Source organism: Trichoplusia ni, chromosome 21, assembly GCF_003590095.1.
Source record: "Trichoplusia ni isolate ovarian cell line Hi5 chromosome 21, tn1, whole genome shotgun sequence".
Lineage (NCBI taxonomy): Eukaryota > Metazoa > Arthropoda > Insecta > Lepidoptera > Noctuidae > Trichoplusia > Trichoplusia ni.
The window spans coordinates 5,262,581-5,289,124 of NC_039498.1; the positions used below are offsets into that span (position 1 = coordinate 5,262,581).

Here is a 26,544-nt window from a genome sequence, read left to right on the forward strand (position 1 = left end):
ATTTTAGTTAACAGCTTTTTTAGTGTAAATATTTCCCTTTCTAAAGTATTTATAATATGACCACGTATTTCTGTAACATGCTGTATATGAATTTTAAATTCCGATTTTAATTCCTTCAAATCATGGCAGTGATATTCGTCGTCGACTTAAAATTTAAAAATTTTACTAATAAATTAAATTTTCAGTAGCCAATCAAAACCACTCGAAATAATACAAATATACGCCATTTTTCAATAATAAACACTCAATTTGAGGAATTATTGAATCTGAACTTACTTGCTGTTATTGAGACAACGTGAAATACATCTTATTAAAATTGAGCTAAGATTCAATATTGTTTGAAAAGCTTTTGTAAAAAACCGTTACATTTGAATTGATGTATGATGATAAAACAAAAGCTCCGCATCGTATTACCATAGTTACGAATAAAAAACCTCAAATGTATGAGAATGACATATCTTTTTGACAGCTGACATGACTTTGTTATGTCAGTTCAATACATTTGAGTGATTTAGCATTAGCTCTTAGAAATATTATGTAACGTGTCCTCAGATAAGCGTCCTCCCATGGTAAGCGATTCACTTTTATTACCAAACTGTCAGATCAACCAGCTATTATATAAAACAAAAATCACTGTTCTTTTTCCAGTAATTCATGCAAGCGATTAGCTTCTGTTTCTTGCCAATGGACATTCTTAAAAAAACGTTCGACTTCTGATCATCTATATACAAAAAACACTGTATTACATACTTATATTTAAACTTTCGCGTTGCATAATTATATATTGACATAAAAGATTACGGGGATTAACGCGAATTTCACCTTGATCAGCCCGACGTTTCGACCAGGGCCCCGATTCTGCTATTTACAACGGCCGATGAATGAATGGCAATTGGATTAAATTTAAAATTAATCCTATTCTATAAAACATTTTGCAAATACAATAATTGGAAGTTAATTGTGTTGACCTTGAGTGTACCGTCCCATACTGAATTTCCAATTATTGTGTAGAAAAATGCTTAAGAGGATACGAAAATTGTCATTTTAAGCCAAATTTCATTCATTCATCGGATTGTAAATAGCAGAATTGGGGCCTCAGTTACACCGGCCGTGGTCACGAGCAGATTCCGTCGTGCTAATCAATTAAAATTCGCGTTAATCCCTATATACTTTTATGTTAATATACTGTATGAAAAAAAACAAATGTTATGAAAGGGTGGTGGCGTGTGATATCCAGTCGACGGTGTGTGCTACCCGGTGGTAGATGCCGGGCTGGCCGCGGCTGGCGCAGCTGTAGCCCGCGGAGACCACGCCGATGAGGTACCAGCGCCCGGAGCGCTCCAGCATGAGCGGGCCTCCGCTGTCGCCCTGGCAGGAGTCCTTGCCGCCGCCGCGGTAGCCCGCGCATAACATCTCGGGGTATATGACTACGTTTATACCTGGAAATTGAGATACAGATATAGTGAGTAAATGCTTATATGATTTTCAACACACAGAAAACATTTTTGCTAAAACAGCTGCAACAGTGGTTATGGCATACTTGAAATTATGGACATGATTAAATGTTATTTGTGCGACTCAGGCTTCGAAATTCTATATGTAAAAGATGGGTAAGCACATAACATTTTTCGGAGCCCGAAACACATTTGACACATGATTAAAATGTGTCTCAAGAGGAATAAAAAAAACGTCGCAATACCAATGAAGCCTATTTTTCAATCAGTCCGTGATCATTAAAGCAAAAAAATGTTCTGAAAACAAAATCCGGAGTTAAAGATTTTTATAAAAACGTAACTATTTAATTTACAAAGACATTTGCAAACAAAAAAACAAATGATAAATGAATTGCAGGTTATGTTACTTCAAGAGCATCATTCAATACTAAGACTTCACAATTTAAAAATGCATAGCTACCCACCATTAGCCCTGTGCCATCTCTCGCATACTCTATTGTCGAGTACAGGCACGTCCACAGCTTGCAGCGTCCTTGGGCGAAGGCGGGAGCCAGGGCTGAGCGCGCCCCAACCCGCTGCCCAGCCGTACTGCCCAAGGAAGTCTGACCCTCGCTCCGGTAGGCAGATGGGGGCTGGAATGGAGAACATATAGGTATTAGGTACTGGTCATTGAGAATTTGAAGAGTTAGAAGAGTGCGATATAGAAAGAATTTGATTTAAGGTAACTGGTGGATTTCAATTGCAATATGGTCGTTTAATAATAGATTTAAAACTTTATCAAAATTTTTCTTTCGATTTTGATTTATAGTTGTAAATTGCATTGTTACCGAGTATGAGGCTACCCTGAAAATTCAAGCCTGCTAGCTAATCGGGAAGTTCCTCAAAATTGAGTGACAAAAAGCATACAAATAAGAAAGTGAGTGTATAAAAACGTGGGGAAAATACGGAAATGCTGTATGGATCGTAACATTCAAACAGCGCCATCTAGATTAAGATTGAGCAAAGCTTGTTTCATGACTTATTTCTTTGTTTAGTCAAGGCTTCGATAGCACTATAGTAAAAGATCTAAAACGTTACCGTATCTCAAATTCTACGAGTATGTACTTATAATTGGAGGAGATAGCAAAATATGCAATATAGGTAAATGTGTATTAACACACAATGAAGATATTAATTAATATACGACAAGAAATTCGGTGTAAAAAAAGTTTATAACTACCTAGTTGTAAATGATCTTAAATGTTAAATATAAATGTAGGTCTGTCAAATCTCATCTTTTGTAACTAAGATTCTTTTCTTTTTCTTATTTTTAAAGACGCTTTCTACAGAAATCAACAAGACAATTGCACATAGACAACCAGACGCGAACTTTAAACCTTCATTCCTACTCGGGAATCGAATCTGCGATACACGAAGCAAACAGTTTGTTTATGTCACATGGCTTTCCGTGCAGTCATAATTACTATCCATTTACATAGGTAGTCAAAACATTATTTTACAAAACAAAAATCTATACTCACCTATATGTGGCATATAATGCACGTTTCTATCCAACGTCAGCACAGCCACATCGAACCTATCGGCTTGGGGCGTGAACTTGAACAGGGGGTGGACTTTGATGGTTCTCACGCCGAAGGTATAAGCCGGGAGCGGTTCAGCTGCCGAATTGATGACGTAGTCACCCAGCGTGACGCGAACGTGACGCGGCTGAGCGCGTGCCACGCAGTGACCCGCAGTCACAACGTGACGACGTGATATTAGCGAGCCACCGCATCTGAAATTGAGGAATTTTGAGTTTAAAATTTGGTTTTAATGTAAAGAAATTTGATATGGCATTGGAGGTAGAAAATTGGGTATTTGTATAGGTTTGATTTGAGCCGGTATTTACCTGTTTTTGTTTTGATTCCATATTATTTTGTATTTAACTATGTTAAAAAGTTATAGCTGCGGTCGTAAATAAACCTAGTATTTGTAATACTGGTATAGAATGCAGAAGCCCGAAACAACAGACTGTTTTAAGGATTTTAAGAGATGTTTTGTTCTCAATCAAGCTTTTGATAATGTTCATCATATTATTTAAATGACAATGACTAAATATTATACTCGAAGTGGAAATATCTCCTGAAGAAGTATTTCTATATCATATCAAAAATAAAACAAACCTAAACTCAAGCCTTTTTAATCAAAACTAAATATTTTGAATGTGGTATACCACAAGGCAATATTCTACGACCCTATAACGGAATACGAAATATATGATAAGAAACATCAATCAACAGACACAAGCCTTTTCGCCCATAATCCTACTATAACAGAAATATCCCATATTGATTTCACCATACATAAAATTACGTTACTCAAAACACCATTGTGTATGTAATAGAAAGAATTATAAAACGCAACAGAAACTTGTGCAATAATGAGAATTGTCAAAAGTTGCGCGCCATTGTAACAATGAAGATGACAGTTTCATTTTTTTATTACGTTTTCGGCATTGTCCTTTTGAAGAATGCTTGATCATTATTTTTAAATTATGGAACGTAATAAGGCTTGCTATTCGCTGAACGATTTGTTGGTGAATTAAAGTAATGCTGGCTGCAGTTTAAATTGAGGAAATGTTATAAAAAATAACTGTTGAGTGGTTAAAGACTTTTGCCTTAGGTATGTATACGAAAAGTGTTGCGATTTTATGTATATACTTTTCGACATTGGCTGTGTACAGCAAATATATGATTTCAGATTTGTTTAGCATAATTTTATTAATATATCCTACATATTAATAAAATTATGCTGACTGTCTTTGTACGTAGATTATCTGACTGCGGTAAAATTATTTTAAGAGAAACTGGTAGACTCACGTTGATCACGACGAACAGATAAAACAATATCATTTCTTGTTATTTTCATTCCTAGTATTCTTATAAATAGATACCCTAAGTACAATAAGGAAATGCAAAATTAAATATGGCATATTACGCTAGTAACTATTAATATAAGTTACTAATAACAACTTAAATCAGATTTCAAATTCAGTCAAGCATTAAAATCAAAATCAATAATTAAGTAAATAAAACAAAATTCTACTTTTACTACAAAGACATGCAAAGCATTTGTCGATACATCAAAAGGTACCTAAAATCACTTACCTTATAAATCAATTAATTAGTCTGGTTAGTCGTTATTGTTAGATAAAATAAACATTTTTCATAAGAAGAGGAATGTGCGAAAAAGTCGGTGAAGTAATCAAAAAGATATCACTAATAGATCACTTACAATCATATTCACAAAATCTTTTTTTAGGTTTGATGTAGTTTGACGAGCTTCAGCCAGAGAAAATTTAAAGAGTCGGCAACGAAAGCTGATTGCACCCCTAAAGTTTTGGACCTGGGCCCCGATTCTGCTATTTACAATGGCCGATGAATCAATGAAAATAGGCTAAAAACGACATTTTACAGTTTTGAGCTGAGACATCTTTAGGAAAACTTGTCTAACACAGTGAAGTCTAGGTATTTCCTACTATGGAATTTCGACACAATCTCGAAAAGAAAAATAGTCAAATCATTCGATAGAAGATTGTAGAATATGAGTGTAAACCAGCATGAAACATAGGATTCTAAATCGCGTAAGTTTGTGAATATGATTGTCAGTAACATGCAGTAAAGAAAAGAGGTACCTAATTATAGTATTTATAAAGAAAATACAGAATCGAATTTTCAAATATACTTCTATAAAAAATGGCAATATATTCAGAATATTTTTCATTGAAAATTCGAATAAATTTTTATACAATATTTTTATAAAACTAACTAAAGACTGTATCATACAAATTAGACATGTTTATGTTACGTTACGCCAAGGTGACGATCTTGGAGAAAAATATGGCTACTACTTCTGAACTATTTTGCAAGTTTATTTTCTGTTTTTAATTGTATGTTATTATTTCTCCTTTATGAAATAACTGATTCTTTATTATCTAATCTTTATCACTCTTATTTAAGAGTCTCAAAGTTCGGTTGGGTGACAGACCCAAAAGAAAATGGCTTGATCTGTATATATATCTAAAACTCCATGTATTTCAATGTTATTTCATATTAAAAGTAGCATATTGCCCTTTGCCATTTAAAATCACAGCCCCAATAATGAACCCATAAAAAAAGATACAAGTGTACAAAAAAAATCTTAAATGTTTCCCAGTGACGTCACACAGCGCAACGTAACATAAACATAATAACACCACTATACAAGAAGGAGATGCTAAACATCATGCTACCTCTTTCGCACATTTACCTCTCTATCCAACACTGCTTCCAACCGATTAGCTCGAATATCGACATAAGCATGTTGCATCTGAAATATAATTATTATTTCATGTTAATTAATTAATTAGGTTATTTGCACACGTTTGAGTGGTGATAATAATAAAAATAAGTAGGACTAGACTATAAACTATTTTGACTGCCCTGTTGGTCTAGTGGTAAGTGGCCCTGACTGCTATACCGGAGGTCGTCTGTTCGATTCCCATCCAGGGCAAATGTTTGTATCATGAGCACGATATTTTTTTGTGTCTAAGTGTAATTTATCTATAATATGTATGCATTTAGAAATATTTATGTATGTTTAACAGTTTTCTACTAGTCACAATACAAGCTTTGCTTAGTTTGAGACTAGATGGCGTTGTCTGTAAGATGTGGACTATACTTTTAAGAGGGGGCGTGCTTCTTCTTTTTGAGAAGTTTCGTTGCCAATGTGGAAAAGAGACAACACTCTATGTCATGTATTGTGCTGTCCCCCTTCCACAACAGCATTATTTAACGAGGTGATACTAGGACTTTAAGACGCCATTCTTTCCCACTCAAAACTTTTTTAAATTATTTACAACGAAGCCCGATTCCTAAGTATCAAGTATTGAGTGATGAATTTTAGTGATATATTTACGAATTTACAAACTTTAATACAGAAAACAGAAGAATTATTTTTATTACCACTCATTAATATTATTTTAAAGTTGTATTTACACATTTGAAATGTCCACGCAAATATTATATTTTAAGTGTCCCGTGAAGTTAAAACTTGATTTTTTTACTCCAATTGGGAGTGCTCTTTTTAGTTTGTGTTGTTTGTCAATAGATGGCGCTGTCACAACACGAAACGTTTGAAGCATTCTTGTTCGGTAATCTCGCTTTTGGAAGTTTTCTAATATGTGCGTGAACGTTTCCAATATAATTAGTATACATTTTAGTTCATTAGTGCTTAATATACAATGTTATCAAAATACTGTGTTTCGTACAAAATTGTGCTACAAACTTATTTAAGCTGGTAGTGGTGGCGCTAGTGTAGTTATAAAACTTTAAATGTAAGGTAAAATTTTAGTTCCCAATTTCGCCACCAGCATACATAAGTTGGTACTATAAATTGATGAAAATTATGAAATTAGATGGATGAAAATGATGTGATAAATTGTAAGAATATGGGTGATTATAAAATGAATGATTTCAATATTACTATTTGTAAAATAAGAACATATTTCTAGTAATATACATGAATTTACAACCATCGTTGAAGCCCATCACAGACAACGATCTATCATGGGCCAACATGGGCCAAGAAAGACTATTAGAAATCATCACCATAGCCATTATGGTCGATCACGAACTACCATGGTCCGTCATCATTAACAAATAGGACCCATCTCGAGTCACTATTGACCATCATAGCCCATTACCGCTCATAAAAGTTTCTCACGCTCTATCACGGGTCAACATTAACTATCAAAGGTCATCATGATGTATCAAAGGTCATCATAGCCTATCAGAGGTAATCATGATCTATCAAAGGTCACCACGACCTATCACACCCAAAAATCATAACAGAACTATATAACCTTGAGGATCCTATCCTGATGTAGGCTTGCCATGGGAAGGTGCCGAAGCCAGCGTCGTCGCCGCCGACAATACGTCGCTGAGCCGTCTGCTTGCTCACCGCTATGCCGCAGCCTGCAAACAAGAAAGAAAAACATTGAAAAACACGAAAAAAGATATAGGGGATTCTAACCTAAACATATCGCGGTATTTTATCCCTTCGAAGTTCAAGCTAGTCGCACCCAGGAAACATGTTTGTGAAGAGCACGACCATTTGTTCTGTGTCGGAATGTAGAAATATATAAGTATGTTTATCAGTTGTCTAGTACTCCTAATACAAGCTCCGCTTATTTTGAGACTAGATGGCGCTGAGTAAAAGTTGTAAAAAATGAAATCCCTTAAATATTCAAACTTAGATGCAGCCCTATTTAACTGTTTTTCTTATTAAGATAAGAGAAGTTAACTACCCACTAGGTCGGGGACCAAACTATTGAGCATGCCCTTAGAGAACTTTGATAACCTAGTTTTTACTACTTATGTTTGATTTGGTATAAGTAAGACACTTCGCACACAGTGGATTTGGCGTGGTGACCTCAACCACTCGGCTATCCATACAGTCAAATTTAACTTACAATTAATTTATAAATTATTATAGTTAATTTCCTGCAATGGATCTTAACTTGACAAAACTAAGTGTTTAATTATATGAATATCCTTTTACTAACAGATTTCACTAAAATAACATTACGCAAAAGTTTATAAATATGTTTGGATTAATTAAAAAGGGACATATAACTTTAAATAGGCACATTAGTATCTTGCCTGCGTTGGAATCGAACCCGAACCTCGTGAATACAAAACCATGCGTAGAACCGCAAGACCACCATACTTATTGTTTTTAAAAAATATTATATACCTTCGTAAACAAAGTCATCCGCTTTAATAGTATTATTTTCTTTAGTTTTCTTTTCTTTGCTAGTTTTTTTCTTTTCTAAAGACACGTCTATACACAGGCATATGACTAGAAACAATAGAATAAACTTCATTTTTTTTATTCTCTTAATATTCTGTCATTTTTGTTAATTTAGCCGATTTTGACAATTACTTAGTTATTATTTTTTATTCGGCCCGCGTGTTCTTTTCTTCGTTATACAGAATTTTCGTATCTTAATGTTGAATTTTCACACTAAGTCTGTTAGGTTAGCACTTAAAATAATTATAATTATCATTCTCGATAAAAACTTCACAACATTTGGGACATAAGATTACTTTTCACTATGCACTTTATTTTTCAAATTAAAAAAAAAAACACTTCCTCACACAAATTGAAAAACACAGTCTAACATCACACCATTTCAAAAATACTCAAAACACGTTAAATTAGCCACAAACAATCCTTATGTATGTAGAAAGAGGCCTGTGCCCAGTGGGTCATTATCAGGCTGATTTTAATACAAAAACCACATCATTATATAAAAAAAAAATTTTTTTAACTATTTGAAGAACTATACGTGTTTCTAATAATAATTATAACTAACAACTAACGATGCAAAGCGTGTTAGCTGCGTACGCGCATACATAGACAATTTCCGATGATTTTCCCTCTAGGAAACAATTTTACCGGTAATTGTAACATTTGGTACGAATTAATATTGAACAATAGACAATGTATGCAGTTTTTTTTAAACCTTTCGTTGATGAATATTAATGAAAATTATGTATGTACGGCTAATATTTATTGTTATGTCATGTTGTTTATGTAGGTGCTGTGATTGCTACTTTGTTTAATAGGTAGGTATATACGTTTGATTCTATACTAAAGTTAAAATATAATTTTCACCTTTCCATTTATTTATTAAAGATTATAATTTACGAAGACACACTATTTAAATGTCACAATAGATTCGTATTTCGCACCCGTCAACGCTCAAATGTATGGAACATTTCGATTCGATAAGTCACGTGACCTTGACCTGTCATCTCCATACATCTAAAAGTTTTCTATTGACGTTAAAGATTCCATAGTAGTCCAAGAATAGTTTTTCCATATCTAATTTCTACATTACCAATTATATCATCAGAAGAAGGTAAGAACTGTGTTGAATAAGTCACATATAGAATAGAATACTGCACTTAGACTTGACTGCATGGATAGCCGAGTGGTTGAGGTCAAAACGCCAAACCCACTGGGCGTGTCGTGTCGCTGCTTCCCCGCGTAGAACAAGCGTTTGTGTATGTTCCACGAATGCTTGTTCTGAGTCTGGGTGTCTTTGTGCATGTGATTTGTATGTTTGTAAACCCCCGCGACACAAGGAGTAAATTCCTTACTGCGGGAGTCGTTTTTAAAATAGAAAAAAATAGATTAGAATATTCTTTATTGTACACCATGGAATTGCAGCAGTGATTAATAATACATACAGTGTTAGGGTACAATGGCGGTCTTATCGCTAAAAGCGATATCTTCCAGACAACCTTTGGATGGACAGGAAAGTTATATACTATAGTATAGTACTCCTTCATTTGAGACTCATGTATATTTGCCGAAATTTCACTTACATTTATAAATATCAGTTATTCTTCCCAATTTAACCCCCCTCAACTTTTAAACAACTCCACCGGTTTTAATAAAAAATGTACATTCACCTTTAATACAAAACCAAAAAAAAACACTCAACCCAATCCTAAGATATGATGCCTCAAACAGACAGACAGGCCGATAAATCAAACGTATAACACATCTCTTTTTGCGTCGCGGTTAAAAGTAAACAATAAGCATGACAAAGTAAAGATTATAATCCTATTAACCATGATATTGTCTGAACAATAACATATTCACCAGCTGTCATATTTTGACATTTACAAAGAACAATAGTTTTATTAATTCGGATATGTAAATTTCACTTTTAGGATTAAATAACGTGCGTATTAAGATGCGTATTGTGATTAGGAAAGGAAAGTATGAATACATTTAATAGAACATACATTTAAACATTGGACGAGTACATGGTTGTTACAATGATTGTTACGAAAGGTCATCCCGACTACCAGCGAGAGGAAGCAACCGTTTTTTAACTTCTATTTTTGTTACAGACTGATAGAAGACAGTTTCGTTATAAAACCTCCGTGGTCGAGTGGCGTACGCACCGGTTTCAAGGTATCGCTAGCTCTGAGGTCCCGGGTTCGATCCCCGTTCGGGTCAATGTATAAAATCACATTTCTACATTGTCTCGGGTCTGGGTGTTTGTGGTACCTTCGTTGTATCTGAATTCCATAACACAAGTGCTTCAGCAATTTACTTTGGGTTCAGAACAATGTATGTGATGTTGTCCGCATTTATTTATTTATATGTATTTATTTAAAACCCTAAATGTATAGAATTTGTATCTGGGGGCACGGTAGTGCCCCCGTCATGACGAGCCTAGCGAAGCGCACGGGCACTACCTACCTTTTCTCGAAGCGCTTCGTCGTTTGTTTGAACCCCCATAACAGGCGATTTGAGTGTTTTTTTTCCCCCCTAGCCCAGATCGATCTGGAACTTTCCTCAAAAGGCCAGTCCAAAGAAATACTGTGCACTGGTTTATGCATTTCTATTGTCTGGACTTCAAAAGAGACTGTGACCCCTGAATTTGTTTCGACGTTTCTTCTCAGGGTAGTCAGATAAAAAATGTCGACTCCAGTGTTCTCAAAAAAAGGGGACTTGTGAAAGAGATGTTATATCCTACTTACAGAATAAATGATTTCATTTCATGGGTTTGGATTATGCAAGATCAACTCACTCATCAAAATTTTTGGGATATATTGTCAATAACGGATAACTTTTTGACAGTGCGAGTCAAAATGTTTTTGGTGGGATCTACATGTCCGCGATTCAATAACACTGGGATTTTTAATAAAATCTTTTCCGGTAATTAATCATCATCAATTAAATAAAAAATGGCTAAGCTAAAGATAAAAAAAGCTAAAAAAAAAACTTATTAGTTGAATACCATATAGTTTATGTTCAATTTTATCTTTATTTTTATTCATCAAATGATTAAATACACAACAAAACTTCAAATCCATCAACAAAATAGTTGCGCAACTATCGTACCACAGTAGCTCCACTATCGCCGGACTCAACAGCAACAATACATCAACATAATGGATATCAACTTGAACTTTCGCGTTCTGCGGCGGCTGCGGTTAGGAAGTAGACAAGATTTCCTCACTATTACCTAGAATGATGGATTTGAAATCTGTACATTATGTAGCTAGGAAATTAGTATTTACTATATTGCTTTATAGATTCCGGACTAGGTATTTCTTTGGTCGATTATCAGTTTCAGCGAACAATTTAACGGTTAGCTGTGCTCTACAGAGTCCAGAAATTAACGTGATTTTTAAATAAAAAAAAAAAATTATTAAAAACATAGTTCACATTACTTAAATACATGTACGAATACGAATGACTCAGATGTAAAACCAGTAAAAATATCTTAATAGTTATAATCATAGGAGTTGAGTTAATCTACACCAAGACATAATAATATAGGAGAAGGATGGTCTAAAGATAATATATGGACACCCGAACTAGGTTTGTTTTAAACCTGTGTTTCGGGTTATCAGTGCAGAAAAATGATTGATGGATATTTTAATGAAATTCCATCACTTAATTGTATTATAAAATAGATATTTTACGGCGTTTTGAGAGTCGTTTAAAAAGTCATAAGAATGCCCATGGTAAAACTTGTGCATGTAACTCACTCACTCAACCCACGAATCGAGAAAAGCCAATTATTAAAATTAAGTGCATAAACGACTGGTCTGCTGGTCTAGTGCCTAATATAATTACTTTTTGAAATAAACATTTATTATTATTATTATATATTTTTATATTTATTATTATATATTTTTATATTTTTTATTATATATTTTTATATTTATGTTTCCTCCCTTCTGAAGGGGTAAATTATGTTATCGCACGGACCGTAGTCAAATGCGAAAAGACTTAATATTTAATTAGTTGTGTATCCTGCGGAGACAGATGATGTCGTCAAAAACTTGCGTGTCAATCGGCAGGTGTTTAGTATGACCGCTTTTTGCAACGTGTTCAGTGTATATGATGGCACGTCAAGCACATCAAGGCATCTCTGCAGGCTCTTAGGAATAACACCGGTCGCTGAAACTACTACAGGGATATATTATTAAATGGCACTGGCTGCTATACCGGAGGTAGTGGCTTCAATTCCCACTCAGACTAAATGCTTGTGTGATTTATCTATTATTAGGTATGTATTAAGAAATATATAAGTATGTTTATCAGTTATCTAGCACTCATAATAAAAGCTTTCCTTTAAAAGCAAAAGTTATGTAAAATGAATTTATATTCTTTTATATTATAACCGAGACATGTCTCAATCAAATCAAAAACTACAACTTTATTTAATTATCTTGGAGTCTGAAGAATAAATAGTGCACATAACTTAGCATATGCATAACCTTGTCTGACAATATATGCGATGTTTTGCCGTAAAGATCAGAATACAATACGATACGCCATGTCTAACATTGTACTCAATGTTTAGGCACCGTATAATAAGCGAATGCAACATCCTATAGTTACTATATTCTATTCGATTGCCTCATAAGCCGTCGTTTGATGACTGACAGACAATCCACAATTTCAAGGTTATCATAATGTGTGTAACTAAACACATGTTAAATTACGAGTAGCTATCTTATAAACGGAGATCTTATTTCTATACTAATATATAAAGCTGAAGAGTTTGTTTGTTTGTTTGAACGCGCTAATCTCAGGAACTACTGGTTCAAATTGAAAAAGTTTGTGTTGAATAGACCATTCATCGAGGAAGGTTTTAGGCTATATACCATCACGCTGCGACTAATGGGAGCGAAGATGTAATGGAAAATGTGGAAAAAACATGGCAGGTATAAATCATAACTTATATCTTCTAACCACGCGAACGAAGTCGCGGGCAACAGCTAGTAGTCTGATAAAACGTTTAGTATTTTTCAATGGGCTTTAAAAAAGGAGGATGCAATTTCCATCTTTGTCATAAGGAGTTCCTCCGTGTTTCGGAAGGCACGTTGAATTGTGGGTCCCGGCTGTAATTCATACATCTTTGACAGTCGTTACAGGTAGTCAGAAGCTTGAAGGTCTGATAGTCGAGTATCGTGTTGCCCAAGTAACTGGGTTGAGGAGGTCAGATATTCAGTCGCTCCTTGTACAACACTGGTACTTAGCTGAAGACAGTTAAACTGCAAGCCGATCTGACAATATTTGGGAAAAGGCTACACCGATGATGATTTTCTTAACGTCAGATTTAGGTAGCTTCCGTATTCCACAGAGCTAGCTTCTATTTATCTGACCTCAAAAACCCATTTCACTGTGTTACAGCATCCCATATAAGACTGGTTGTCAGAATTAAACGTTAAGATCATAACATTGTTATAAAACGTTTGTATTGCATAAGTTCCGGTTACAATAATTCCGTTCCTACCAAAATAATTCTGTTTTTCAACTCTTGTCCTTTATGAATACAAAACTTTCTAATAATCAATTTATGTGTACCGAAAAAGATTGGATTACCTCAGCAGGACTATAAATAAAACTATGATTCAGCGGCTATTAAAACAAAAAGACCTACACCCGACTTTAGATAAAAACTACTGAGATTTTTTTTCTGGTTTCTTTTATGGATCAAATGACACCTTTTCCACATTATTAAAAAAATATTTATCTATTTAATAATTTATGTACACTCAAAATAGTAAAAAACACAACAATACAAAATATGTACCTATTTGCAAGCAGCTTATTTAAAAAAATATCTCTACTAGCAGACCCCAAAAGAAAAGTGATTTACATTGGCAGTCAACGGTATGAAAATATCAACAAAATCGGTTCGTCCTGTCCAAAGATCTAAACCAAAACACATTTAATAAATCCGACGAATTGACAACCTCGTCCTTTATGAAGTTAGTCGTCCAGATTACATGACTATCAAATGTCCAGTCGAAAATATACTACCTACATTATAATGCAGTGACATAAGAAAATACGATAGTATGACTCAATTGAATGATCACATACAAAACATCAATATTATATAACAAACAAACATACAATGAATTTAAATCAAATTTAAGTGGAGTACAAGTTGTTTATATTTATTATATTGGTTATTCCATGCATGCAAAATAGGACCTTGAATCAATGGCCTAATATTCAATTTAAATGCTCTAGATTCAATATAAACAATGAAATGAAAGCGAGTTTCCTTGCGATCGTTCTTGGTCATGTTGCATCGAAATCGGTTCAGGTATTTAAGAGATATATCAGAGGAAAGTCAGGATGAACGCTAAGTAGTGTATTTTTGTCGCGGTTTTTTACATATTTGTTTCTCTTTGTGATAATTAAAAGACGTTTTCTGGACTGAGGAAAAAAAAACATTTCTCATTATAGAGAATCTAAATCTTTAGTTTATATTAATACATGTTAATTATTATATAAACGACTGATTTATTATATAGTACTTAATTTTGCTATCTTTATATTTGTTTTTAGTCGCTTTTCATTTTTAGAACTAAGTTTTTATACAAAGAGACACACTATACCAAGATGATTTACCTTTTTAAGTGCCTTTACAAATAGATTACCGAATCTATCAACTATAAATACTTATCTATACTAATATATAAAGCTGAAGAGTTTGTTTGTTTCTTTGAACGCGCTAATCTCAGGAACTACTGGTTCAAATTGAAAAAATCTTTTTGTGTTGAATAGACCATTCATCGAGGAGAGCTTTAGGCTATAAACCATCACGCTGCGACTCATAGGTGCGAAGATACAATGGAGAATGTGGAAAAAACAGGGCAGGTATAAATTATAACTTATATCTTCTAACCACGCGGACGGAGTCGCGGGCAACAGCTAGTATGTACATAAACAGCTAACTCTAACCTCAAAACACAAATTATTTCGGTTATTACGCTGCCCTTCATAATGACAACAGTTGTTAGCTTTCTACAGCCATAATTAACACCTATAATGTTATGTTGTTAACCTATTTTGTTATATAACATTGAATGTATTACAGATGTGTATGTCATGATAATAATATAATGTCTTGAGTTTGATTTAGAAGTATTCTTAAATATCTTCCAACATTTTTAGGACTTTTTTTAAAAGGTTTGTATCCCTACTAATATTATAAATGCGAAAGTAACTCTGTCTGTCTGTCTGTTCCGCTTTCACGTCTAAACCACTGAACAATGAACTGATTTTAATTAAATTTGGTACATAGATAGAGTTGACCTTGAGAAAGAATATAGGATAGTTTTTATCCCGGAATTTTGAAGAGTTCTCTTGGAAACGCGATATAACCGACCTTGACGCGGTCGAAGCCGCGGGCGAAAAGCTAGTCCTTAATAAAAAGGAACTCTATTATTGAGGAACGGTTGTCCGTCCATACGTCACTATACTATATCCCATGAACTGTGATAGTAACACAACTGAAATGACTACAGATAATGTATTTCTGTTGCTATAAAATTGAGGCTAATCAACGATTGGTATAGTTATAAATTTTATAGTTGTATATAGGTGACAAATATCTATCTTTCCATGGCCTTTTTGTAAGGAACCCTCAGTGTCACAAGTCTTATTCACACATGAACGAATTTTTGCTCACTCATCTTACACAAATTTATCTAAATACTTTACCATAATAAGACTACCTATCAGACAACCGAATTAAAAACAATACGCCATCATCATCATCATCATTCCAGCTTTTTCCCAACTATGTGGGGTCGTCTAACCGGAATTATTGTTTTAAAAACAATGTATCAAAATCAATAAATCTCGACCCAAAAACCGAATAACAGGTTATCAAAACACGGAATCCTTTCAAGAGCTACCAGTTGCCGGTAAAATTCACATAAAAATTACGTCACCGGTAAAGTCGGCCAGCTTTCTACATGACATAACATACAACCATGAGTTACTTAAGCAGGTATAAACATTCTGAACACGTTTTCAAGCATGTTTGTATGTAGGTCTGTGTTGGTATTCAATGGTGGTACACCAATTAGATGGGTATAGATAGATTAACACTAATTGTTGGTGTGGTTTTAAGATTACATTACAGATTCCAATAGGGATGATGACTGGGTATAAAAAGAAAAAATCGCATAAATCCCTCAGTTAGATAATTGAAAAGTATGAGACACGTATTTTTTCCTTTTTCAGAAAAACAAGAATTGACAAAGATTAACTGCTTTAAAGTTTAGGAGAGGGGGCTTGTGACGTAACGATAGAGTAAAATTTATACTCAATCGTGACGTCACGCGTAAGTTTCATTCACTGTAATTTAGTCAATTTATGTTTGCGGGACAAACTAAAAAATACGTATGCATTATTATACAAAAAACTACAAGACGAACACTGCAAAAAAAATGTCATCATTCCTATTGTATTGGCAAAATTAAATGGTTTTTTAATTGGATGAGCTTGCGTCCCAGCTAGTTACGTTTTCGAGGATATAGCATTTTTGTTTTCGGCTAGGCAGGGATGACTTTAGAATAGCCATACCAAGTGGGTAGTGTCTTCACTTTACCTGACTAAACCTGTACCGGCGTTAAATGTCTTAACCAATTCCAGTCGCAACTTTATCTACTGCTAGAAAGCTAAGCTAAACTACATTAGCAGTTGCTGCCCGCCCGCTCCAAAAAAGCAGTGATCCCGAGGGAACACAAACCCCTGGTTGTAAACTATCTATGAACCAAGTTTCGTCTAAATCCGTTCAGTGGTTTTTGCGTGAAATAGAAACTAGAGATGTTTTAATGTTAATAATAATCTGGATTTAAAAGCACACACTCTAATTTCATTTAACATTTCTTCTCTATAATTAGACCAGACAAAACATAAAAAAACAAGCTAATTCTTCTACCAAAATAAAGAATTAAATATCAACAATAAGATCGCATCTAAAGAGTTCCTAAATAAAAAACTATCATTTATAAATCCCATAAAAATAAAACGAACAATAAAATAACGGCCCACTGTGCTTACAGATCTTATCAGATAATACCTAAGTATTACACTCATATAACACCCACGGCTCCAATTTATGCCCAAGAGTAGCCATAAAAAGAATAACGAGCTCCTATTTAACATTCTACAGAGTTCTTCCATCACCTCTTGAATCAGTGTTGTTATGGATATCCATATCCGTAACCGAAACTATCGGATATCCGAAATAAAAAAATATCCGTAACCATAACCGAATCCGAAATAAAATGATTCTTTATGGTAAAAATTACACGTCAAACTGACACAAAATTGTCAAATCCAAAACAGCTGACACCTTCCAATTTACAATTTACATTTCCTTAAAAAAATAATATCCGTAACCGAAACTATCGGATAATCCGAAATAATTCAATATCCATAAACGTAACCGAAACCGAAACCGAGATTATATTTTACAAATATCCGCATTCGTATCCGGATCCGAAATTATATATCCATAACATCCCTGTCTTGAAGTATAAGAGTGTGGAAGAGAGACAAGGTTCTACGGCTTATGATGCGCTGTCCTGCTTCCACAATAAGAGGTGTTGGGTTTTTGTATCGTCGAAGATTTATGTCTGTTTAAGGCCCGATTTTTCAATCGCCAGATAACTTTTATTTGAAGAATAAATATGGCCGTTTGACATATTTTCTATACAAAAGCTGTCAAAACGTCAAACATATTCGTCAAATAAAAGTTATCTGGCGATTGAAAAATCAGCCGTAAATCTAACTTAAAGTTGGTAGGTTGTAAATTAAGAGGTTTTTAAGATTGAAGCATGTAGCTGCAATGTAGTTTTATTAATATTTACTTTGTTTTTCCAAGATGACTTGGCTAGCTGTTTGCCCGCGGGTCCACCTGCTACAAATCGATACTAAAAGAATCTTTTAAGTTTATATTATCTTTTTAACCAAAACTACAAGAAGGTTAATTTTAAACGCATTAAATAAACTATCACGGTCATAAAAATCCGATTAAACTAAAGTTTTGGAGAGTCGCGCAGTTAAACATCGTTTATATTCAAAGTAGGCCATTCAGTTAACTATTTATTGTTAACTTTAACTGGTTTAGTTCAAGCTTTTACCTTTGTGATATAATTATTGATAGTGGAAAGTTAACGATACTATGCGTACAGTTTAAAACGGAAGATAAAAAATTGTGGGCGTTTAAAAAAGAAAATAATTTTAAAAAGACACCCGACAAGCAATCTAACAGTATCTAAGTCGTTTCACCGGTTGTAATACTAGAAATTGCAGGACTGATTTTGGCAGAACAAGTCTAAGCACCTTCAATGTAAAACTCTCTTTCAAAAAAAACCGCATCCAAATCGATTCACCCGTTTAAGTGCTACAAAGTCACAGATACAGACGAAGCAGTCAAACTTACAACAGCCTTCTTTTCGTGTGTGGGGTTAAAAATACTACCGATATCTCTTCTTTTTATATAGCCTGTTTTAGATCCCACTGCTGGGCAAATCCCTCGCTCTTTCTCTTTCAAACCTCTCTATCTATCTCTACCGATACCTCTTCATTATTATCATTTGTTGTGAAAGAGAGTCATTGTCTATATCTTGTAATGCTCTCTCGCTTTATCATCATCATCATCATCTCAGCCTATCGCCGTCCACTGCTGAACGTAGGCCTCCCCCAAAGAGCGCCAACCATCCCGGTCCTCTCGCTTGCACACTGTCAATTTATAAACTTATTCTACTAAACTATTGTAAAAGTTTTTAAACCACTTAAAAAATAACAACTTGATTTGGATTACATTAAGTAAATTTCATAACAATTTTATACAATTAACTTAAAATCCGTGAGAAAACACTTTCAAATTGTTGAGTGACAGTATTTCTCAAGAAAATATTTTTAGCGGAATTTTTTTGAGCATCCTTTTTGTCTCTGGTAAGCGGAGGCTACACTGTCAGCTAGCGAGCGATAGAAAAAGGCACGTGACACCAATGTTTGCGGTGACAATTGTAGTGTGAATTTTAAACATATAACCGACTTGAAATAAAAAGTACTAATTCAAAATTGATAATTTTTTATGGGACAAAATTATAGTTTTTAAGAGTCATCAAAATCGGTACATCCAGACCAATACTTTGACTGCACGGATAGCCGAGTGGTTGAGGTGACCACGCCAAACCCACTGAGCGTGACATGGCGCGAGATCGATCCCCGCGAAGGACAAGAATTTGTCAAATGTCATTCTTCAATCAGTAAAAAATATCAAAATCGGTTCATCCGTTCAGGTCTAACTGGCTCAGGCTGCCTCAGACACACACACACAGCCACAAACTTATAACAACCTGTAGTTTTTGCGGGATTAAAAATATAGACTAACACTCTCGCTTGCTGACAGTGTAGCCCACACTTTAAACTGTATTCAAAATATTCAAGATTAGATAAAATGAGGCTTTCGTTAGCTTATTGTCTTACAACAATAGAAACTGTTGCTATTGTGAAAAGATATAGAAAGTGTATATGAAATATAGACCCGCTAGGAATCCATTATGGTATGTTATTGTTGAAAACGTGAGACGGAAATAGTTCAGTCTTTTTTTTGAAAATTGTTTTGGCAAAAATGTTTTATGTGAAAATCTGTTGAAGTGTGTTTGTCACAAAATAAAGAGAAGTTTTTGGTTTCGGAATATCGGTTCTAAATATTTGTTATTTCTTTTCTTTCTAAATTCTACCTGGTCTTAAAACGTGGTTAAATTAGCTCAAATATTTATAGGTTCTAGTAGAAACCTTGCAAAAAATATTCAAAATGCCCGTTTTTTAAACGGGAGATAGATCATAGAGACAACAGTCTCAATTTTATTACAAATTAAACTTTAATATGTCAAATAAATGACATTTGAGAATACAACTTAAAGTAACAGAATCATAATCAAATATGAAAGCGAAAAAATCTTAAATATAATGAGTTTAAATAAATTGTTTTGGAACACAATTAGCATTAAATTTGCAAATAATATACGTAAATAGGAAAGTGCAATAAAAACTCAGTTCATTTAAAAATATGTAAAGAATTTCACATTTTTAAATATTTTAGTTTTATTACGTCGACCTTAACCTCGTAGTGAATCATTTTGTTATTTTTAATTTTGGAGAAAATTATAAAATTGTTTGCAAAAACTTAAATGTTAAATAACTAACTGTAAAATAACTTCATAAAGCATACAGTTTTTGCTATTGTTTCTGCTCAAAATAGTTGCCCAACTATTTTGAGCTGTAACTGTAGGTACGATTTTTTAAATTACTTTATTTAAGGGATCTGGTGGAAGCCTTTGCCCAAGCATGGGACTCAGTAGGCTAGAAAATATATATACATCAAAATTTGCTTAGTCGTTGAAAACAAAGTCGCTCTGACTGTCTCTCTGACCTTAAAATACGCAGCAGATTGATTCAAATTAAGGTTTTTTTTGTATATAATATATACATGGCAGACGTAACTAACATCTACGAGCGAGATCGCGGGCAGAAGCTAGTGCTATTTAAATGTGAAACTTGAAAACATAACCTACTGCACTTCTAAGCGATTGGTTTTATAAATAGCTAGTTTATTGAATATTTATATAATTTCTAAAATTAAATTTTACGAAAAGAAATAAAGTCTTTTTTTACGAAAAATCTCGAAAAACCTCCTCTCCTCTTAATCCTCTTTGAGACGCAGTCCGTTAAAGACAATACCGCCAAAGTCGTAAGCAAAAGTGACACTAGCAGAGTACTATAAAACGAAAGTTGGTCAGTTTACTCACGTCCACGCTTGTCATCCCTTTACCCTTAAACGGCTGAACCAATAAACCAATCGATTAAAAAAAATATTCTGTCAGTAAAACATTCATTTTTGGATATCCATACAGTCAAAAAAAAATAGTCATATCAGCAGAGTCCCTGATAAAACCTACCTATTTATAAATGTGATTGAAAAACTAACTTGTTAAAGGAAATAGGTGCCTATCATTACAAAACGTAATAACATAGGGTGTCATCCTAGGCCTATATTTGTTTTATCCTGTGTTTCATAATGCTATAATTAGATATCTTTAGATACGGGAAGCGGTACGCCCTTGTGCGCGGGAAGTGACGCTCGGATGCGCCGGCGCACTGGCGTGTGGTTCAAGTTGTTAGGTCTGTGTTGTAAGCGGTTGCGGGAGAATTTGGGATGATTTTTGGAGTTTTGTAGCCAATGGGTGAAAGTAAAAATCTATTACTGAGGTTTCGGTGTCTGTCTGGGAGTCGGTTACCAGGCTGTATCTATCTCATGAACTGTGGCTGGACGGATAACTTAGGTTTGGTTATTTTTACAGAACGCTTAGCGTGAGTCCGACTTGTACCTACTTGACAAGTTGTATGCGTAAAAGAAGAGTAAAAAATGAATGTTTTAACCCTACAATTACATCAACTGCTTCATCAACAACAGACTTTTGAAAATATTAAATGAAAATATATTTACGTAATTTTGTCCAAAAAATTTTTTTTTTTCGAAAACATCGTTTAACGTGTCAAAATCCGAGTTTCAAAATCAGAGTATCTTTATTGCACTGCTCATATAGATTAATAACTTTGCTATTGGTAACATCGAACTCATGTACAACAATTTACACAAAATGACATAACTAGGAAAAGAAAAACCAGAGAGCATCATATATCATCATGAGAAAACCGTGAGGAAGTCGGTCCTAGTATCATACAGGCACCGGAAGACGCGATTCAGCGTGACGTGGTGTGTGGTCCAAGTTAGAGGGGGGAGGAAAAAGGGGGAAATTGTGGTTGTTTGCATTCCGTTCCCGTGGTCTCAGGTCAAGGGAAGGGTGAAGCACTCCGGCTGTTTTAGCCTGTAAGAGCACACCTCTCGGCCTTCCCAAGGGTGGAGAAATTCCATGAGGATTTTTCGGGTAAAAAAGGGAGGGGAAAGGGGGTAAACAAATAGTCTAAACTTTAAAAGAAGCGATGACCCCTGAGTGAGTGAGTTTCTTCTCCGAGTAGCCAGTTAGGAAATGTCGACTCCAGCTAGCTTAAAAATGGCATTTAAAAGTGATGACGTCTATCCTATTTAGCGAATAAATTATTTAATTTAATTTCGGTGTAGTATAAGATTTTTTTGTGGTACGAATAGTATTCTACTAATGTACTAATAGTATAAAGTTGAATAGTTGGTTGAACGCGCTAATCACCGGAATTAATGGTTTGATTATGATAAACTATCTGTTGCCCGCGACTTCGTCCCCGTGGGTAGAAGATATAAGTTATGATTTATACTTGCCCTGTTTTTTTTCACATTTTCCATTGTATCTTCGCTCCTATTAGTCGCAGCGTGATGGTTTGTAGCCTAAAGCCTGACTCGATGAATAGTCTATTCAACACAAAACGATTTTTTCAATTTGGTAAGTAGTTCCTGAGATTAGCGCGTTAAAACAAACAAACAAACTCTTCAGCTTTATATATTAGTATAGAGTATAGATTATTTGAATTTTAGGTCATAGCCCATTTATTGAGGAAAGTTATGGAATATACCATCATGTTACGAATAATAGGACCAAAACAATACTGTAATATGTTACAAAACCTGAGAGAAGATGCATGCACTTTAAAACTACTAATCCGATTTCCACTGCTGAACGTAGGCCTCCCCCAAAGAGCGCCAACCATCCCGGTCCTGATAGGCGATAGGCTGAGATGATGATGATGATGAATCCAATTTCATGAATTCTCTTTCATCATCTTCCAAAGCCTTTAAAATTCCAAATGCCTTTTCCCGCTACCGTGTACAACTTGCACCACACAACGCGTCCAGTAATCAGGCGCGGCGGCGGCGGCGCGTTGTTTCCGCGCCACCTCGCCACCTTTCACCGTATTTACATTCGCCAGTGACAATTATTACACGTAAGTGTTGCCAAGTTGACTTAGCAGGCCTTAGTGAGCCTTAGTCATGGGGTTTCGAAAGATTTGAGATCCATTGCGGAGCAGCTTTGCTACTCTAGCCAAGTAATTTCTACAATCATTAATGTCAGTAGATAAAAACTATTTAGCCGTAAATAAATCAACTTTCAAGTGCTTACTCCATATTAGCTCAAAAAGTATGAAAATCTGACTATACTAAATCGAACGAAAAGTTTACCTATATAGGTAACCTAAGCTATATCTAGGTTTATTCATTTTTAGAACCGTCGCCCAAAGCAATACGATAGACACAATACTAATACGACCTAGTAGATAGAAATCCTTTTTTTAAAGTTGGTTAAAAACACTCTCAATATGGAGATGATAGATCAAAGTCACGTGACTTATCGAAACAAAATATAATCTCCATACATTTGAGCGTTGTTTTCTGATGTTAAGGAAGTCTTTAGTAAGCCTTTGTCATGAGTTTTCATAGAATTTGCAATACATTACAGAGTCAGTCAGTTTTGGTATCAAAAGTGACGTACCATTGCTGGCAGTGTATTGCAAAACTCGTATAATACCACCTCGTTTAAAACAACCTTAGTCATAGGTTTCTACGCGCAGTAAGGTTATGGTAATTATGTAATAGGAGAAAAAAGATTACGCATAACAGGCATGTCAATAATGCCTTTTACTGCTATTAACTTTGAACGGTTTTGGGTTCTGACAAACCTTTTGCAAAAGCTTTCAACTCGATCAAACGAATTATCTTTGGGTTTGACTCAATCTTCTTAGTTTTTGCTGCTATAATATACAAATAATAGCAAATACAAATAACAATCATGAAAAATGTTCAACAACATTCCCACAACGTCATCTAGTCTCAAACTAAACTATTGTATGAGTAACTTCAATATTTCTAAATACATACCTACATAATACAGAAAAAACACTCAGACTCAAAAAAAGATAGTATCCCATATACATTTATCCTGGGTGGGAATCGAACTCATGAAGTACAGCAGTCAGACCCACTAACCACTAGACCAACAGACCATTCACTTACATAATTCCGCAATTTGACTCATTACAGGACGTATAAAACTGCATTTTCCTATATCACATCTTCAGAGTTTTATTAACACATTTGGTGCCAAGTTATTGCGTTTGACCGACTTTCTTCATGACATCATCCGGATTGCCAAATCGAATGATTGTATTATGGCTGTCTTCTTATATGTATATATAGTATGATCTGTTTGTCTGTGTGTTACGTGAGTATGAGACATTTATAGCTGATAAGCTGGGTTTCTGCAAACCTCTGTATAAGAAACGACTCGCAAACTAAGGGACTAATTCTAGTGTTCACATACATTCAAATCACATGACACATGCACAAAGACACCCGCGGTCTCAGAAAAAGTAAGTATTCCTGGATTCCACAAGTGCTTGTTCTGCTAGGGATGTGACTTCAACCATTCGGTTAATTGGGTTTTAGGTATTCCTAAATTTAATATATTCTAATGAGAATGATAATAAAAGTCTAATCAGAAAATGAAGAAACGTCCAGCAAAATTAAAGCAAAGTAGATATAAAATTCTAAGAAACGACTTGATTTTAATATCTAACAAGATATTAAATGCAAGACTTTATTGCCAAAATTAGAATTTTATTGGCAAAAGATATTTTTAGTTACATTAGCCTATATTTGTGCTAAATCTCTTCCTTATTAATAGAAAAGAACTAACATAGCATAGTATCCAACTATTTTGCGATGAATAATGTGTCTAATAGCATCGCCTTACCTCATGTGGTAACCCAAACTACAGGTCCGGTATTACAGAAATCGCTCTAAAATGTTGACAGAAGATCCTTGGACTATCGGGAAATACCTATTACTTAGAATATACTACTTAAAATTATTATAATGACTACGCCTTAAGGCCAGTGTTTTTTTTGCTAGCGACAATTTTCTGCAAATTATTTGTTTTATAACAAATAAATAAATGCGGACAACATCACATACATTGTTCTGAACCCAAAGTAAGTTACTAAAGCACTTGTGTTATGGAATTCTGATACAACGAAGGTACCACAAACACCCAGACCCGAGACAATGTAGAAATGTGAATTTTTACATTGACCCGACCGGGGATCGAACCCGGGACCTCAGAGCTAGCGACACCTTGAAACCGGTGCGTACGCCACTCGACCACGGAGGTCGTCAACTTAGTTTGAGGAGTGCTTACCAGAGAACCTCGTGTCAACGACAACCGATTCTGATATCAAAATTCTGGGCAAAATCTTCCCTTTTCTACTTTTGACGGGCCTCTTGGTCTAGTGGTTAGAGACCCTGACTGTTACACCGGAGGTCGTGGGTTCGATTCCCACCCAGGATAATTGATTATCTGATGAGCACGATCATTTGTTCTGTGTCTGGGTATAATTTATTTATGTTATGTACGTATTAAGAAATATATGAGTATGTTTATCATTTGTCTAAGACTCAAAATACAAGCTTTGCTTAGTTTGAGACTAGATGGCGCTGTGTGACAGTTGCGGGAGATTATATTATTACTTTCAATCATTTCTATCTTTTGCAGTTTTGGGCGTCCGGGATATACATGGTACTTTTTTCTATGAATATTTTTTATAGGTTCCTGTCAGATTAATCGTTAGTTTGAACAAAAATCTAAATATTTAACACTTATTCCGAGTCTTAACACTTTGCACAGAAGTGAAGTCTGGGCCAAGTGTATGTTGTACAATTGAGACACTTCTATACACTTATTATGCCGCCTTGATTCTAAAACTGCAATAATCTAAGTTCAAGACAACTACCGATGCGGATGTCCTAGAATATATATTGTTTCTTTTATCCATCCCACTGTGCCCCACTGCTGGGCAAAGGCATCACCCAAATCTCTGTCCTGGGCCTCATGGAACCAGCCCGTGCGGTAACCGTTAAGGCCTAGGCGTCCCACGGCGACGCCGCCCATCCGCTGACTCCCATAGTGTGATGACTTTGGCCCAGCGATCGCTATCCATGGATGGAGGATATTATGATCAACAAAAGAAATACGGAAACGAATATGAACGGAACGAAAAACATTGGAAACCAGTATTTACATAACCAACAGCAAATTATTAGATTTTGGGTTACATCTCTAATATTTTTAGTCACGACTCAGATCGATTAATTGATTGCTGTGCTAGATATTATATAAACAAAAGTATCTTGTAAACAAATTAAATATAAAAGAAA

General features: G+C 34.8%; 1 protein-coding gene across 2 annotated transcripts in view; it reads right to left on the reverse strand.

Moving 5' to 3' along the window:
- Positions 1 to 1,077: 1,077 nt before the first annotated feature.
- Positions 1,078 to 26,544, reverse strand: part of LOC113504146 — a 50,138-nt gene continuing 24,671 nt past the window's right edge. The window contains exons 3-7 of one of the 2 annotated variants that reach the window (XM_026886308.1): positions 7,336 to 7,447; positions 5,742 to 5,801; positions 2,975 to 3,228; positions 1,919 to 2,086; positions 1,078 to 1,439 (exon numbers count right to left, since the gene is read on the reverse strand). In XM_026886308.1, the coding sequence (XP_026742109.1) occupies positions 1,207 to 1,439; positions 1,919 to 2,086; positions 2,975 to 3,228; positions 5,742 to 5,801; positions 7,336 to 7,447 (827 nt within the window). In that variant the 3' untranslated portion in view covers positions 1,078 to 1,206. The remainder of the gene's footprint in view (positions 1,440 to 1,918; positions 2,087 to 2,974; positions 3,229 to 5,741; positions 5,802 to 7,335; positions 7,448 to 26,544) is intronic. The other variant, XM_026886309.1, reaches the window with a different exon arrangement.